Consider the following 19,031-nt stretch of genomic DNA (forward strand, 5'->3'; position numbering starts at 1 on the left):
AACGTAATCGAGAATCGACTACATTAATCTGGTTAACGAGATCATGAGTTTATTACTATAGAACATGTAACGCGAACATTTTCTATGTAGGAGTATGCGTGCAAACGTCACACGCCACGTTGTCTGGATATAATTTGCCGTCGTATTATATATGATCTATCGATAAACTTCCATTGCAAGAAGACCACTTAATCTTAATACACCTTTTGAGATTATTACAATTATTAATAATCTTTTCTCAGTTTTACGGTGCCTTTTTTTGTGAAAGAGATCTTTATAGTGTCAGAAAAGATAGGAAGATAGTCGGTGAAGAAAAAAGTAATTTATAAATTTTTCCAAAATGACAGGAACGTAATATATTCTGCTTTGTCTCTTTGTGAATATATACACACATACTTCACTTTAAATTTTTATATCTAATATAATCGGCGTTATATATCTTCCATGAATTGTAATTTTTATTTTTAATAATATAAATCTTTTTTTCTGCATAGGTATTGATTTTCCATCATTCCGCTAATTAAACATCAACTGAGATTCTGTGAATATTTTTGCATTTATTCTGTGAGTATTCTTGCGTTTTCTGCAAAAGAAACGCCACGGTAGCTCAGCGCAATTTTCCGACACGAAAGAATAGCTGAATGTGATTGAATGGCGTAGCAGAGCGTAAAGTAAGAGTCAAAGGATAGGCGAGGCTACCGTGAGAGGCGCCTGTAATTATTTGCCGAGGGGTGTCAACGAGACTAATGACGTCCGTAGATGGCGAGCGCTTTGACGGGTTGCGTTACTTGTCATGTTGATGCAACGATTCCGCGTCGTTCTCTCTTTCGCCTCACTCTCCTCTCTCCGGCTAATCATCCTCAATCATAATCACGCACGATCGTCGCGTCGATCAGACAGATTGCGCTTTATCGCCGGAATTAACGTGCGGCGTGCCTCGCAGCCGTGTCTGTCAAAGTCGCTCGTATTTCTTTTCCTTTGCATAGCCTCGAATACTTTTACCATCTTCGATGTGCATAAACACATTGTAAATAATATTTGTTTGTTCAGATTTTTATTTATTTTTATTACTGCGTTATTAAATGAGTGAAACTTTAACCATGAGAAATAATTAGCAAGAAATTTCATCAGGTTTTTGTGTTTACTTTTACAGTGATTGTTTAGAATGTTTAGCAGAATTAGAAAGTATATTATACGCTATAAAACTGGTCGGTGCGTGCATGCGTTTTATAACTTGTGTATATATAATGATATAATGCGTGAAAGTTGAAAATGATATATCTAACGTATTCACATATCGCGGCAATTATGTGAAGATGGGCTTCTTGTGAATAATATTATAATCCCGTCTTTACGAAGCTCCTTTTTTTGCGAGTGCGTGCTGGAAATCGAACAACGGTCTCGGGATTTCGGTTTTGAACATCCGGTTAAAGCGCAGAACCGGGGAATGGGTTTTTAATCAGGGTGTTCCGGACAATAGACTCCCCAGGGGGCACCAGCCACCCTTGTAGTACCTTTCTTCGCCCTTCGTATACGGAGGTGCCTATAAGGAACACCCCATCGTCCGCGAGGAGTTTCTCATCATCGCGTACAGCCTACATCGTTGATAGCAGTAATTTTCCTTTCGCACAATTTATCGCGTTAAAATCAATGCTGAAACGCTTTAAAAAGAGAACGCACCCTTTTCTGATTGTAATCATGAGAATATTTTTTGAATAAATGGAAGTTATATTGACATTCTTTAACAATATTCTTCTTCATGATTAAAATCTCTTTTCTGTTTTCAATGAACTTCATTATTATGCGATGACAACTAAAGTTAGTTTTATATTATTTCTTGGATTGAATACGTATCATACAATAGAGGGAAATGTAAAGAAAAAAAAGTAAAAAGTAGCCACGTTATTGAACCTATATGTGTGTGTGTGTGTGTGTGTGTGTGTGTGTGTGTGTGTGTGTGTGTGTGTGTTTCCATGAATATATAACATAAAAATAATAGTTGATGCTAATATTTCCTAAAAATGAATATAATAATTTAAAATTATTTGCAGGTAAAAATTAAAATGGTTACTTACCGAAATTATTATTTCTTATTTGTTATCTTAATAATTTTTTAATTCTTTAGTTATTAATTTATAACGTGTAATTAATTTTATACGGTGAAATTAGTTGCTTTCCTCTACTTTTGAAAATTAACATATAAGAAAAGATATTTCATTGGATGTCTACATAAGGATTTATTTAAAAAAAAAAAAATTAGCAGGAAACAAAAGAATTCGAGTACTCAGTAATATTCTTTTATTCTGTAATGTTATGTCGATTCTAAAATAATCTCGACAGACCTAAGTCAAACCTCCGCGTCGAGTATTTGTTCAACAAATAAGCGTGTCTGCGTAGTCAGTGTATTAATTCGAGCCGGGGTGGCTACAGAAGGGTCAGAACGGGTCATTACCACCGTCATGGATGCGAAACCGCGCTGTCGCGGTGCGCCGAGCGTGGTTGAAAGTGAAACCGCAGTGCAATCAGTGACGGCCATATGTCGCTCGAGCGCGCGTACTCGCGTCGCCAATCGAGGGGAAACGCGATTCGATCCTTCCGGCGTCTCCCCCGAATGTCACTCTACCACTCGAAAATACCCTGTGTCTTTCGCGCACTCCTCATTCACACCGACGAGTGTCATTCCCATGAGTCTCAGTCATTACCGCGCATTAGTTCGCTGCTGGAGAAGCACATTCTCCGTCATTTAATTTTGAATATAGAGAAAAGTACGAGTCATTCATCTTTCAATACAAAAAATAAAATGAAGACTGGACTCGGGCGAATTTGTTTCGCATCAATTATTAATTTCTCTCTAAATCTGAATCAGTGAATTAAATGTGAGAGATCTTTAACCTAGTTAATCTTTATTATGTGATCTAACCTTGTTTTAGTGCTTAAGTTCAATGAATATGGTATTGGAAAATTGAAATTAATGTGCAAATATCAGTATTTTAGTTATATAATGCTCAAACATTCTTCCTTTTTTAGTTGAACTTCACTGATTATCAGTGCCAAGTATGTCATTGGGTAATTAGTGACTATCCACTGATTCAGATTCAGAGAGTATATTAAAAGGATTTATTATTATGTTTTAAACATTAATGATTAAACGATGATCCTCTCCAGAGGATTTTATTTTACACCGATGCAAAACATCATCGAAATCAGTTTGAATCATTAACGATTCTTTTCGTACAATATTATTTATAAAAGTTTCTTTATTCAGCTACCCCCCTCTTTCTCGACATTTCTCTATTTAGCATTGTTCAGAGCACGGAGGAAACATGTAACGTTCAATCGGTGAATGACTGATGCGAATCTCACCTGCATCTGGCATCTGCAGTCGGCGGACTCGCGCCAGCGTAAGATTTTCCGTGAAATTTTGCACTCGCCACAAAATCTCTCTCTGGAGCTGCCAATAAAGCTGTTTACACACGAGAAGACTTCACGGGAGATTAATGATGAAACGCCATGAAAGTTCCCGCGCGGTTAAATGGTCGGCCGGTGTTTGATATAGAACCATTAGCGTTCCCTTTAGAACTGATGTCCGGTTCTCCGTCATTCCACGGAATCATAAAATTTTCTCCCCAGTTTGCATTGGATCATTAATGATCGCGCGCGCAATGACTATTGTCCACTTTCTTCCCATCATGGGTAAACTGGATCCCGCGTCAATGCATTTTGTAAATTTGATGGATTGATCTTTCTTCAAAAATGCACAATATCTCTTTTTCTTAAATGTTATTTTTAATTTGTTTTTATATTATATTCGTCTATTTTCTATTCTTTACGATTTTTAGCTTCGCCTAAAATTAAAAAGACAAATTATAATATACAAAATTCTCTCTATAATATATTTTTTTAATCTTAATATAAAGATCTTAAATATTAATATATTTTCCTTATCTTTATTTATCTTTCTTAATTTTATTTTTAAAATAAGATTTTTTTATTTTTCGAAAATTATATTTATAATTGACATCGATACTTTAATATAAATATTTTGAAAGAAATTATTTATTGAGTTTTCTAGTCTATTTTCTTGAAGACTGTTTTATTTTTTTAATGAAGAGTGCAGTAATTTGTATCAGTCGGTTTGAAACAGGCAACCGTAAATAATAACGAGGCAGTTGCCGATTTGAATTTTCGTGAGACCGTCCGGTGAGGAGAGTCCCGAAAAACCATTAATTTATCGTAAACGCGTCGAACGAGGATTGGTTGGTGAGTCTAACGGGGAATAGAGTCGCTGACCAGAGAAAAAGGGGGGCGCATGGGGGTTTCGTCGAAGTGCAAGGGTCCCGTTCCCGGCGAAATCCCTCTCGCAATCTTGACCCTGGATAATCGTGGGACAGGTGATCCCAAAACTGGACGACTGACCGGTAGCTTCGTCCACTAAGACGAAGGGTCAAAATCTCCCCTATGCAAATGTTCCAGCAGTCCGGTGGAGGGTTCCTCCCTTCCGGGATATCGTCTGATTTATCGCTCAATCCCAAGAGGACAGTCCGGCCGATCTACGTCTTTTCTGATTGTGACTAGAATTTTTTGCGAAATGCCGAAAATTCTCTTGCGATTCTATTCGCTATGGAAACGATATATACTTTCCTCTCGCGCGTTCAATACACTGAGAAAAATGTCTGGTTGAATTAATTGAAATTTTGATTGAAAATGGATGAATTAAAATTTTCTGGTTAAATTTACTAAAGTCTGGTTAAGATAAATGAACTTTATTTGTTTGAAATTTTTATAATTCAGTATATATTCTAGTACTACAAAAAGGATCGCAACTACATAGATGACAACTACATTGCTGCAGATTATCTTTAAGTATGCAATAGTATTTTTAGAGTTTTCTTCTTTATTTTGCAAAAAAGATCGTTTATCGCGTCAATAGCAATGCTACCATTATTTCCGGCGTTCTTTAAGAATAAGAACAATTACTATTAAAAGATCAGCGGTCGCAGCAGCTTTTAACGCCGTTCATGGGGCGTAATCAAGCGACTTTTTCATTACAGCGGTTACCGCTCTCATTGCGATTTCAGTCCTTAAATCGTCGTCTTCTACTTCCTTCCACCCCCGTTTCCCATCTCTGTCTCTCTCGGTCGGACATTCTCCGCGGAGCCGTTTCTTTGGCCGGTGATAAAACGGGACGCAATAAAGGAGGAAGCGTTATTAGGGCTACGTCCTTTTACTCGACAGACCCTAAGCCCGAGAGAATCTCCGACCGGCCTCGACAACCATCGACGACAAGGGGTTGAACCGCTGAACCTCCGGAGACAAATCCAGCGATAAAACGACTCGAGTTTCGAGCTCTGTCTCATCTTTTTCTCTTCCCCATTCGCGCGTGGTTCATAAATAAATTAATTAAGTGTGCCCAGGCAACTGATAATGTTAAAATAATACCGCGTAGGGCGCAAAGCGGTAGACGAAGTGTGGCAGGGGCGGATGAGGAACTGGAAAGTATATATATATATATATATATATATATATATGTATATATATATATATAAAATATACATATATATCTATATCCAGTCGCGCAGTTCTTAAACTTGCTCCTCGTGGAGTTAATTTCGCGGCATTAACAGTCGAAAGAGTGCGAACAAAAGGGCTCGGAGGGTAGAGAAGACAGATAAGGGATGGAAGGAGGCAAACGCAGGAAATATGAACACACTCATAATACAGGCGCCGCCTCCACCGCCAACACCGTCGACGTCGTCGTCGTTGTCGTCGTGACGATCACGAGATCAGTGATTCTCTCTCTCGCAGCTAAAATCCGCAACTATATAAATATTTCTTTGACGAGCTCTCTCTTGGTTCCTTTCGACCTTACGAAAATCAATGACAAAAGATTAACGACATTTCCTAGTCGATACGAGCATTCAAGAGACACGTAGACCAGCCGGTTTTAACCCCTTCATATATCCCAGTCAAGACGAGTCCCGTCGAGTGACATTTAAACATAACACGACAAACGTTTATCCAAACGAGATATGAGCGTTTTTGTCATGTAAATTTAAAGATCGATTTTAACGTCTCTGAAGTTTGTCGCAATCTCATGATAATTGTTACTGTAATAATTAACTCGTATTTCACCAAAATAATATTAAAGAGATATTATAAATGTTATAATATTTAAAATAAAGATGTATATAATATATAAATAAATCTTTTTAACAAAATTTGCATTTTAATTCTACATCCATTCGGTAGTTGTCAAGACCGGAAATTCTCTCAGACTTGGAGTTTTATACGTAGAAATGTAATAAGTTTATAATTTATTATTTATTATTGTCTTACATACATTTAGCATTAGTAGATTATCTTGCATACAACAAACTAAATCACTTGATAATACTTTGAATGACATTAAATACGAAGAGGAAAACTGTGAACGCGCGAATCGATAAAGTTGCTAATATATGACTGCATAGTGTATAAGTATCACGCGAGTGAGAACCACGTTCGGAAAAAAAGTCAGAGCTACCTTGTGTACGCGGAGCAAACAAGCCTGAGTTCGGTAATAAACCTATCAAAGACGTACGGCAAGATTACACGACCACCGGATGCAGGGACGGGTAATATCTGCGTTCTTTGCGGTTAGAGTTGAAAGATTGGAAAAATATCCAGAGTGCCGTTTGCGTTTAGCTTGCGACTCAAACGAGCAACTCCCTCAGTACTTAATTAATATCACGAGATAAATATTTGTTCAGCGGAACACGCCGCATTTTCTCTGCGATCGATTCGAAATGTGACGAGACCTTTAAAACTCTAAAATAATATTTAATACGCAACGTGTGTTAAAAATATCCATTAGAAAATATCTAAGTATTTCTAAGTATAATTAATCGAGTTGTTTAGCAACAATCTAAATAATGCGATAATTTTTGATTAGCTAATAATAAATCAGTTTTAAAGCTTCACATGTATATAATAAAACTTCTTTTTTTTTTATTAAAAATCGTAAAATGAAAAATATCGTTCTTTTGCTTATATTCGTGATTTTACATGTACACTGAGAGAAAAATGTATTAAATTTTAATAAAGAATTGTTTGAACTAATATAATTTATTTACGGGAAAGAAGTATTTGCTAAATAAAAAATAATAATAGTTAAATTAAATTAATGGTTTTTAGATCAAATAAATATGTTTAATAAATATTCAGATCAAATAAATACATTTAATAAATATTCAACTATTACTATTAAAATTTAGTACATTTTTTTCTTAGTGTATATATTTTCTGTAAATCCAAATTTGCTCGTGATTTGATTATTTAAATTAAACTATATATTTTATTTATAATAATAAAATAAGAGAGGAAATGCATAACGATATGTACGAGAGAATTTTTCTTTTGACTATGAACGAAAAGAGATTGTATGCAGCGTCAAGCGTGACATTTTATCTTGAAAACGCCAAATCAATTGACGAGTCGGTGTGCGTTAATAACATGACTGAAAGAGTGGAAAATGATTGTCGTGAACGATGATCTAAGAAGTATCGCGACGGTGATAAAGGTGGAGGAGACGGACAACAGAGATAGCAGAGTCGAGGGGGTAACTTTGGAGGGAAAGGAGGAGGCGAAGGGCCTCGTGCGTTTTCGATGTACAAAAAGTAATTACGGGATGGTTTCCGGTAATCATATCTAGAGCGCATTGAATGAGCGCATTGTTCGGGCACCCCTTCACCGATATGCACTTGTACGCAGCGCGTCCACCCCTGCCTTTCCTCTCGTCTCCTCCTGCCTCAATCTACCGCTAGGACTTCCACCCTACTAACGTACTCGCGACGACCATCGCACACACGTATTCCTATAACTATTACGCACGCTCGCTCACCCCTAACGATGGTTGCGGGGGCTGCGGTTACACCGCAGGTCGTTCTTGGATTCACCACGGGATGCCCCCGCCACCGGCGGTGGTGGTTAATGCCTCGGGTGATTTGAGACTTTTTAGATGCTCCCCACGTCGTTGTCGTATCTGAGATATTATAAAGACGGGTACATATGATACGGGTAAATCGCTCGCGGTCACGAAAGTATAGAAAATTAAATTATTATTCGAGAGAAAGTTAACCTGATAGACATATATATGTTTAACCGATAAACTTTGATTTTTAGATTTTTAGTTTCTTGATAGCTTGATAGTCTATCAAATTTATTTTAGTTTATTTGCCTTCTTGTAATAATTTAAAGTATTAATCGAAAATCTTTAAAATGAAGCAAGGAAAATCATGACAGTTGTTCTAAAATTAATATTCTTCAATTCTTAGTTATTAAACTTTTTATTTTTCTTAACATTTTTTTATATTTTGTTTTATTGTATATTTTGTTGTATATTTTGTTTTATTGTATATTTTGTTGTATATTTTGTTTTATTGTATGTTTTTTAATTCACAGATCTCAGTTAAAATAAATGAAACTTGAAACTTTTTTTTATAGCAAAACTTAATTTAATCATTTGTAACAACTTTTTTTTTTTAAAGTAAAATATGTACTATACATATACAGTATAATTAGATGCAGTTTGATTCACATATATATTTTTACCAAATTATTGAAGACAAAAATGTAAATTCTCTTTTAAAATATACAAGATTTTATTTATTGTTCAATATAAAGAATCTAACAAATACATAAAAACATTAAGAATCTTAGGAACAGAAACCGTTTTAAATTCTTTATATGTATCTTTCCAATACATGAATGTTGTTCTCTAATCGAAATGGATCCCACGACATCGATAGAAGTGATAAACATCGCGTTGACGTCGTCAGGTGGAACAGATCGCGCGAAATTCGATGCGGTCGCGTCGGGTGCAGCCTAAATTTGACCCTCGACGACATCCACGACGGCGCTTGTAACGGCCGGAGAGTCGAGCGTCGGTCGGTCGGAGGTCACGCTTATTGAGTTCAGTTCAAGAGCGAGCGAGCTCTTGCTTGCCAACAGCTCGCTTCGCTCTCCGATCGTTTTCAAGCCTTCCGTACCCTCGTTTCTCGTTTTTCCGTTCGTCCGGCCAGCTATTTGCCGTCCGCTATTTGCGTGCACGCGTACGCACGCAATCCGTTGATAAAAGAATAGCGCTTCCCGCCGTTGTATCGAGCGCCGAATTCCTCGCACGCGAATCACGCGTCGAGGATACCTCCTTTCGATTTCGTCGCTCGACGAGAAGATCATCTTACGCGCCTGCTTTGGCTCGACATCGATTAAGACGCGGAGAGACGCCAGTGAGCAATTGCGCGATAAGAATGTTACGCGGGTAGTGTTTATCGATAACAGAATGTAGGATAAACTGATTGATGATGTAAGAGATTCGTTTCTAACTTCTTAGCATATTTTTACACTTACTGCGTGTAAATTTGTTACTTCAGAGGAGGAAAAGTATAATTAAATATTGAACATTTTGAAGCGTTTTTTCTCTTTTATTTTTTATATAAAAAACTAAAAGAGAAAAAGTATTGAATCAATGATATATGAAAATACTATATGTGAACCAGTAAGACGGCAATCCGAATAAAAAAAGGAATTCGACATGACGTAAATAGATTTGATAATCGTGGATTTCAACGTTCACTGGACTATGTGTGTATCATTTTAAATCAATATTCTACATTAAGATTAAAACATGGGAAAGTAGGAACATGAAAAATATCGGATTCCGGCAGCTCGGGAAAAACGTCGGAACCACGCGTCGTAAGGGAAAGTTTCGTCGACGAAACCGTAAGAGAAAACGAGATAGAGGAGTAAGAGATAGAGAGAGGCGCGGAAAGAGCAAAGAGCTTGACAAGCAAGGCTGTAGGGGTGCAGGGCTGCGACCCGACTGACCCTACCTCGATGCCCCGGCCGCCTTCGGAGCCCTCTCTAGCCCTACTCCGTGCACCCTTACCCTCACCCTTAGCTCCCGGGGGTGGATGGAAGGCGGGCCGGCCCATTTTTCGCGCCCCACTTGACTCCACGTCCTCATTGGCTGCCGCCCTCTCGCTCTGACCTCTCTTCCCTCGGCCGCCCCTGACACCGACGGGGTGGACGACCGCGTTCTTTCCACCTGGGCTCTTCTTCCGGAGAAGAAAAGAAGCGACAGCCGAAGACTTCCGAACGACATATTAATCGCTCATCTATACTTGTGTTATCCTTCAGCCAACTAATATAATATGCTTTTAAACAAATCTTTACGAAACAATTTTACCACAACGAACTTTTTTTCTTGTAAAACAAAAAATGCAGATAAGAATAACATTAAATGGCTAAAGACAGTCGTTGGAAGATACTTGAAGAATGTTATTATGTTGTTTATTGTGACGGATTCAGAACGAATGGGAGCAATATTTAGCGGAAATAATCGTAGACGGGTTAAGTTGAAGCGAAAAGAAAGATAGGAATCGAGAGATTAAAATGAGCTAGAGATTGAGTCCAGAGAATCGAACATAGTCCCCTCCCGAAAAGGGCAAAGTTGTTCGATAGGGCGCTTAGAAGGTAGTGATGACGACTATATGGTAGCGGTCGCGGTTGGTTTGATAAAAAGCATAATAATATGATCAGCAGGTTGAAGAATCCGAAGAGCTTGAGTCCGCGAGAAGAGATTACGAGTAGAGTGGTGGAACATGGTACGCGAGGGAAAAGGAGAGGGACAGGGAACGCGATAAGGAGAACTGCGGAGCACTTGTTCGTGGAGTTCGCGAATGGGGAGAAAAAGAGAGACAGAGAAAGGGTAAAAGGGGAGAAGAGAAGGGAAGACGAAGGAGAGGGAGAGCAGGACGAATAGACTGACGGCAGACGGATAGATAGATGAAGAGTGAGAGCGAGTGAGCAAGTCGTCGGTGCGGCGAGTGAGACAATCTCTCGAGCGAAGGAAGGAGACCCACTCATCAGCGATCGCAGAAGAGAAAGAGGGAAACGGCGACTAGATCGAGGAGTCAAAGTGGGTACGGAACTACTTGGTCGGGCAACGCGTGCTGGTTGTCCGGGGTAGGGCAAGCCCGTAGCCAATGAGAGGACGACCGGGGCGCGCCCGGGACTCGACCCCACCTTCAGTAGTCATGGCAACCGGTGGTACCCGCGAGAAACCCTCGCGGGTTCGCGATAGTGGGGGGTCCAGGTCGGTGTCAGGGGTCGCCTTAGTCGGCAGTCGGTCTCTGGTCGGCCCCAAGAATAGTCGTATCGAGGCGGTAGTCGAGTATCACCTCTCTTCTTCTTCTCCTCCTCCTCCTACTACTACTACGGCTTGCCGTTCTACTGCCGCTGCTGCTGCTACCGCCGCCGCCGCCGCCGCCGCCGCCACCGCCACCATCGCCACCGTCACCGCCGCCGCCGTCGCCGCCGCCGTCGCCGTCGTTGCTGCTGCTGCTGCTGCTGCTGCTGCTGCTGCTGTTGCTGCTGTTGCTGATGCTCGGCGCTGCAAGCGCGCGACGGAGGGACGACACCATCACGCACACTATCGCGCAACACGCATCCAAAGAAGTACACGCGCACGCGAGCGAGCGAGCGAGCAAACATATACATCGCAGCTCGCGCAAACGCAAGTGTCGCTTACGCAAGTGTCGCTTACGGCTGAACGATATATCAACTGCGTACGCGCACGCACGTACGCACGCACGCGGGAATATACGTAGGCACGCTCGTGGTTACGGATGAGAAAGCTCTGAAGAAGTATACTCCAAATCGCGCCAAAGCGCGAAACGTAAAGCGGTACCAAAGGACACAACCGCTCTTTGCGAACTGCTTTAAATTCATCTTCGGAGCTTGTTTATCCTTCCCTCTCCCCTTTTACTACCGGGTCGTGTGTCTCTTCCCTGATGATCGAAGGGTTGACGACTGTCGTCAGAATAGTTCGGTCGGTGTCGGTGCGAGTGTCGGTGTCGTAAACGCGAGACTTTTCTTGTCGAAAAATCGCGATATACACGTGAAAAAAAGTGAAGTGCCTCTGAGTGACGGAGTGTGAGGGTTATTACTGTTTGACATCATTGTATCATTCGCGATTATTGTTCAAACACGTTTATCGGGAGTTTTCGCAGGATGACATTGTGGTTATTGCAGCGCGAATAATCTACTATTAATAGCAAAGTTGATTTGGCACCGTGAGATCTTAAGTACGATATTTTCCGAAGGATCGAACAGAACTTCGATTCTCTATTGTTAAAGGATGAAGCTTTGACTTTGATATCCTGGACAAGTGTCTACACAATTGCATTCGATAATTGGAGAACGCAAGCGTTGGCTCATTCATAATTCTCTGCAAGTATGATAGGCGTCGAACATCACTTGCACAGTTTGTTTCGCAATTATGCGTTATTTAGCGGAAAGTTCAGGACAGTGAAGAAGTGAGTGAAGAAACGTGATTTCTAACAGCGATCACCAATATACCAACGCCATAGTGGTTAACGTGCAGATTTGCCGAGTATTTACATTGCTTGTACCAGGATTTCACATCTTCCAGAATATAGACTGATTCAATTCGAGGAATCATTCGGACGGGCTGAGCTGATCGACAACTCATAATCGGCCCCGTCGTCGTTGTCGGCCTAATCGCGTCTTACGGATAGGAAACCGGCAGGGTGGTTCGAGGCGGGACGGTAGGCGCGGACGCCCTGGCGACTGCCGGGGTGGTTTACCCGGCCGCGACGGCGACGTTGTTCCCTGGTCGGGTGCCAGCCGGACATCACCACCCCGAGTTCACCACCACGTTGGAGCTGGGGTTCCCGGCGCGCGGCACCACCGCCTCGATGGCGTTGGTCGCGCCGCCGCCCTCCTGGGCCTCGCGGGACCCCGGGGCCGCCCTGGGCGCAGCCGGCGGCGGCGGTGGTGGCGGCGGCGGACCCCTTCAGGTAGGCCCACCGCCACCGATGCCGCCCGCGCATCTGACGCCCTCGGCTACGCCGGAGGACATCACCTGTCTGGTACCTGCCGGCTCGGTCTTGACCTCAAGGGATCCCTTGCCACCTAGCACCACCCCCGGCAGCCAAGCCAACAGCTCGCAGTCCGGCAGCTCGCAAACGGATAAATCGCCGAACATCGAGTGCGTCGTCTGCGGAGATAAAAGCAGCGGCAAACATTACGGACAATTCACTTGCGAAGGTGAGTCGCTCACGGTGTTTGTTCTCTCCGCTTGAGAAAGTGCATCAAAAATGCCCTTGTAGTTGCGTGATGATTAGGATATTTATCCATTAGTGACATATTTAGTAACCACAGAGAATAATGTTGCGGCAATTGTTAGATATATCTCCAATGCTCATGCTGATCGTTAGTGTGATAGATAATAAGCGAACGTTTGTGATCGATGAGTACAGGATTGAGCGAATCGTGACGATATTTTAGTTTGTTATAGATCGAAATAAATAAACGAGAGAGAAACGGTAACAAGAGTTAAATTTAGTTCGACATTAGGGACTCGCACATATTGAGAAAGATACATATAACTATAAGAGTACATCAGAAGTACTTACTTTTGTTTCATCATATAATTAATGTATATAATATGTAGAATTATTTTCTTCAAAATTCTCTTCTTTAAAGAATTCACTTCTTTAAAATTACATAAAAGAATTATCATGAAGTAATCGATTTCGTCTTTAATAAGTCGATTTGTTCATTGGATTCTACTCGCTTGTCATCTTCTCATTATTCATCGATTGTGCGCATATTCTGCCTCAAGAAATCCAAATCTTACCGATGAACTAAATTAATAGATTTTCTTTCTTCTAAATGATCTTTTTTACGCGCAAAAAGGTAGCTTGTAATCGAGTCTAGAACTTTAGACAAGAAGCGCAACGACAGTCATAAAAGCGAATGAGCGTTTTATCCGCGATCGAGATCAGAAATCTGAGATCTCGTCGAAAAGATTTCATGAGAGATTTCACGACAGGCGACACGAACGATTCAGCACGCGCTGAAACAACCGTACAGCAAGACTAGGACAACTATCGAAATCTCTACCGCCGTGGTAGGTTCTCGCGAAGCCTTTCCTTTTTTCTCTTCATATGGAGGAGCGCGTGCACGCCCTTTCGACGATTGTTCTCTCTCGTGAGTATCATGGGGCGCGATAGGTATCCCCTTACCTGTGTTACCAATTTGTCACCGCGCGAGGCAGAGCTCATTCGCATCAGAATACCTGACACCTACTTTAGTACTCACGTTTACATTAATTTATTCAAGATGTGAAAGCGAGAGGAACGGAAGCGGGAAGATGGAAGGGGGGGAAAGAAACGGCGAAATATCCCGAATTAATGAGAGGAAGAAAGAGACCGTTACGAATGATAGAAGAAGGTAGTGAACAGGACGGAGAGAGTGAGAGGGGGAGAGCGAGGGGGGGGGAGGGGAGGGAGAGAAAAAAAAGAGAAGAAGAGAAAAAGAGTACATCGTGGCCATCGGGCGTGGAGAGTATGAAAAAACAAAGAGTCACCATTAATAACCCAGTGGGGTGTTCCCCGGAACGCTTACACGTCTGTTACGAGCCTAATAACGATGTAATAGGGCCGTGGAAATGAAGCGGGAGGAACGAGGACAGACGTCGAAAGGGAGAAGCGGGCGCGAGAGGGAAGGGTTTATCCCATTCTGGCGCCGATGATGACGGGGTTCGGTTCCGATGGAATGAGAAACAAATTGTTTTCACGGGCGGAAACAAATCCCAGCGGGTCGTCGAGAACGCGCGCGCGAGCGCGAGCGCGAGCGGCGAGTTATCGCACGTATAAACCGTAGCGGCTAATTATCCATCGGCCAGATGTATCGAGGATAACTAATTAGCCGCGCTGCGCCGCGCCGCTTGTCGTATCGTACCGACGAATCTCGCGATTTGTCGATACAAGGGAAGAGCTTCGGACGATCTGTACTTTGATTTGGATATTATGCCTCACGCGTTCCTTTCTTTTTTTTTTTTTACATGGATATATATCGAATTGAGTTCTGTGCTCTCTTTGAATCGTCATTAAACCACCACAATTATTAAGACTGAAAAATAAGATTGAATGTTGAGTTTTTATAGTCGTTATTTAATATAACGGTATCAATACTGTTTACGATCACTACTGTTTAAATCAGACTGCGCTTTATCTTATTGAAAATAGATACATGAGTAAGCGGAAATAGGATTCATTTACTCTACGGTAACGATAACAGTTCTTCTTTCTTCGGATAAAATCCGGATTAATATTTTAACAACGCCGCATCTCCTTCGCACGACTCAATAAGAAGATAGATTAATGGTACTTTGATTTTGAAGATTATAACTTAATGAAACGACGTGACTCTCGTCTTCTGATAAAATGATAATTTCATTCTTAAACCCATAAAAATATTCCATAAAAATCCATTAATGCATATTTTGCATTTTATCTTCGCTGAAGTGCGTAAGAGTGATTGACCGGACATCTGTGCTAGCTTTCGTTATCTTGACGTTTTCTTACACATCGTGATAGTCGCTTTCACATTTGCAACGGAGAATAGTTGGATTCCTGCGTGCGCGCGCGTCCGTTAAATCATTTATACGAAGGCGAAGGATCGAAGGCTCGAGAGACGAGAGGAGTGTAACGAAGAGAAATGTCGCGACTCGGCTCGGACAGGCGGACGGACTCGGGTTAATCGAAATCTACAGCACCCTCGGAAATCAGGAGTTATATATCCTCCTGCGCGTCCGCCCTCTCTCGCACGCCCTATTATCCCGAATTACGCCTTATTGATACCAGATTGCCCGCGGTAATTTATATCTCGCGGGTGATTTAGTGCACTTCGAGGGCCTTGATTAATGACACTCGGCTATCTGCGGTTCCTCCTTCTTTTCGTCCTTCTTACTTTCGATTCTGCTCGATGCGTCGAAGCCATAGCGAGATTCGTGAAAACTAATCGCAAATTTACGCTTGAGCGAATAAGCCTCGTACGCATAAATTAAATTGCGTAAAAATTGCATAAAAATCTCTTAAAAATCAACGTTTTATACGGATGCACTTGCAACGCGACAATTCGTTGACACTCCTATCGTAAAATTTTTGTAGGTAAATATATGAAACGTTAATTACTTACGGCTCTTCGAAATAACGAGTCATTATCGTGATAGGTACCAGCGATAAATTATATTAATGATCTACGACATCTACGTGAAAAATATTAGATTCGTTGTGTAGCTTGGAAACCTTTGCACACGTGTGCAGGTTTCTATGCTGGAACACAATTTAAAATTTATATACGATCTCATTCTGAAACGTTTCAAATTAATCATTTTGACGTAAATTAATTTTGTAACCGGCTATTCTCATCGCTGTAGACGATAATTAGATGATATCTGTCCTTTATTAAGGCAGAGAATATATTATCCTCTTCGCTTAGTCAAAATTATTTTTAACGTTTAATGCCGTACCGGGCACGTAAAACGTTCTGGTACGTTCTGCTTTTCTGACCTCTCGAAGGATACCACCGCGTGCCGTCGCTGCCGGACCGACAAGTATAGCAGTGCGCGAGTATCTCATGCGAGTTCATAACATTCTTCTATTTACCGCACATTATACCCTCTCGCTACGGAGTGGTTCCGCATTTCTATGCTTAGCATTCATCGCTCGCTAGACGTTACCGCAGGATCGAGCTTATTTGCGGTAACCGACAGCAAGGATCAGGCTATTGAAATCTCGTTAGGTTCACTCGGTGTATTGCCCTCGACGGAGACGAGACCGTGCGTGGGATCTAGCACGTAACACGCGTGGATATCACGTGGAAATCATGGGATACTGAAGCGTAGAATTCCGACCGAGCGAGCGAAGACGAGACAGACGGATGGATGGATCTGCTCGACGGCGAGCCCCGATCGATTCGAACAGATTGAAAAAGTACTTTACTTCGGTTGATCGGTACGGAGATTGCCGATGTCCATAAAGTGCTTTGGCGTTAGAGCAAAATAATGCGGGAACAATTGCTTTCGTAAATCGTAGTCAAGCGGAAGATAATGACGTATTGAATACGACCGTCTGAGATTTGATTATAATAATTTTCATAAAATTTTAAAGTTCATATAACTCTGATAGATTTCAATATATATTACGATTATTATTGAAGCAATTTAGTTTATTATAATTGATATCCATTTATTGTCATAAAGATTTTATGTGTGCTTCTTTTTTATGCATAAAGCGAGCGAGAGCTTTAAATGTGCATTTGCTTTTTTTATTGTTCGATTGATTTTAAGTTCTATTAAAAAATAAAATATGTATATCCTCTTATCTCTCCGAGTCACGGAATGCCATTGGCATTTCTTGTTCTAGCGATACAATGATAATCACATAATATCGAGGTACACAAAGTACTTATATTGATTTAGCATTAAGACATCAACTTATGACTTTCGAATGCGACGAAAATAGCAAGGTACTCCGTCAATATCATTTTATGTCTACATGTACCACGTCTAATTAGGAACAAAAATACGGAACCGCGTGTTTCATAACTTTACATTAATTATTACGTCGCACTCCGCATTATATAATTTACAGATCTATTCGACACTTGGAAAAATCCCGAATTAATCGTCGGGATGGGTGAAGCTGTCGGGCAATTAAAGCATGTCGGCGCGTCGCTCGACTCGATTACAGCAGCGTGCGCTTGCGATAATTGCTTCCGTGTACAATGTGTAAACCGTTTCCGGCGGCTCGGCTAAACCGCGCGTAATCTGTGCACCGTGTAACGACGAATTTCACGAATTGCCCCGGCCACGTCAGCCAGATGTCGACCGACCACCATCGCGCTCGGACTACGCGGAAATGCATCCGCGGGGCTACAACCAGCCGGCCGCGTCGCGTTTCCCGAAGGGCCCGTTCTCGCCATGCGAGATAATTGACGGTTAGGTCTGCCGGAAGAACCGGCTGACTTTATTCGATGAACGAGTTAGTTACAGTACTGGCTATTAATCTGCAGCCTTGTAATGAATTGATCATATTTTTTACGAAAGAGAGACAATCTAAGAGGCCTCGCCACACGCTTTTCATGCGTAATTTAATAAAAAAAAAATAATAATACCTATCAGTTTGAAAACACAATTTATTATTACATGTATTTTTCATTGTTATTCAATTTTATTTTTAATAATTAGAGAGTAAATATTTGATAATATTATATCTAAAAATAGGACATTGATTTTATCAAGGAAGTTGGATTCTTTAACGATGTTTATTCAGCTCGTTTTAGCATCAACTCGTACAATTATTCTACGATTATGAAAATGTAGTGCCATATTATTTGTTTTATTGTAGAATGGAACGTTTAATGATAGTCTAATATATTAGGCGAGTTCTCGTTTGTTTCTGTAAAGTTTGAAGTAGAGGAGTGTATTTCGCCTGATTTCTGCATCCACGTTGAATTACTGTGGCCGTTACTGCCGTCGGTCGCGTGGCGGAAACTGTCGCCAAGATACGACCAGATATCCTAATGAACCCGGAGCTTCTCTAATTACTCGCCATGCAATGCACCCGATATGGCCCGCCGGAATTCCTCGGAGTGAAATGATCGTCTTCGTGCATCCGCCGATCTTCTCGTGAACTTACACACGATCTATCAAAGGATTCTTTTGTTCTTTTGCGGTATACATCTTTTTGTTTGTTAAGTGAATGAATGATGACGAAAACATTTCGTTTTGAAACGTGTTATTATAAATTATACTTTTTTCATTGTATTCTCTCTCTCTCTCTCTCTCTCTCTCTCTCTCTCTCTCTCTTTATCGATATATATATAAAATTAAAGTATATATTAAAGTATACTCTATAAATCTGTGAATAATCACTGACGTCAGTCTCAATTATGCCACTGATAATTTACAGTAAATTTACAGTGAAATTCAACTAAAAAATCAATGAAACGTGGAATCCCTGGATAACCTAACTAATCTTGCTTTAATGTACAAATTTAACGTATATGAATTGAATCTGACATTCAAATATAGATATTTTAATTAATAGGAATTTAATAATTCCTTTCTTTTTCAATTGAATTTCATCGATTTAGATTTAAAAAATATTAAAAAGCGT

The 19,031-nt window shown here is 40.8% G+C and overlaps 1 protein-coding gene and 1 long non-coding RNA gene across 5 annotated transcripts in view; one reads left to right on the plus strand and one right to left on the minus strand.

The window, feature by feature from the left end:
• Positions 1 to 11,178, minus strand: part of LOC105149649 (uncharacterized) — a 70,651-nt gene extending 59,473 nt beyond the window's left edge. Inside the window, exon 1 of the long non-coding RNA XR_015546587.1 lies at positions 11,065 to 11,178. This is a non-coding gene — a long non-coding RNA (uncharacterized LOC105149649). The remainder of the gene's footprint in view (positions 1 to 11,064) is intronic.
• svp (COUP transcription factor 2) overlaps positions 1 to 19,031 on the plus strand; it is a 305,103-nt gene that overhangs the window by 158,187 nt on the left and 127,885 nt on the right. For 2 of the 4 annotated variants that reach the window (XM_087410972.1, XM_011062215.2), the window contains exon 1: positions 11,294 to 13,110. The exons of the other annotated variants lie outside the window; for them this stretch is intronic. In XM_087410972.1, coding sequence (XP_087267098.1) covers positions 12,759 to 13,110 — 352 coding nt within the window. In that variant the 5' untranslated portion in view covers positions 11,294 to 12,758. Of the gene's footprint in view, positions 1 to 11,293; positions 13,111 to 19,031 lie in introns of those variants that run through there. 4 annotated transcript variants of the gene reach the window in all.

The sequence above is a fragment of the Acromyrmex echinatior genome, chromosome 11 (genome assembly GCF_024713525.1).
Source record: "Acromyrmex echinatior isolate Ae372 chromosome 11, ASM2471352v2, whole genome shotgun sequence".
Classification (NCBI taxonomy): Eukaryota; Metazoa; Arthropoda; class Insecta; order Hymenoptera; family Formicidae; genus Acromyrmex; species Acromyrmex echinatior.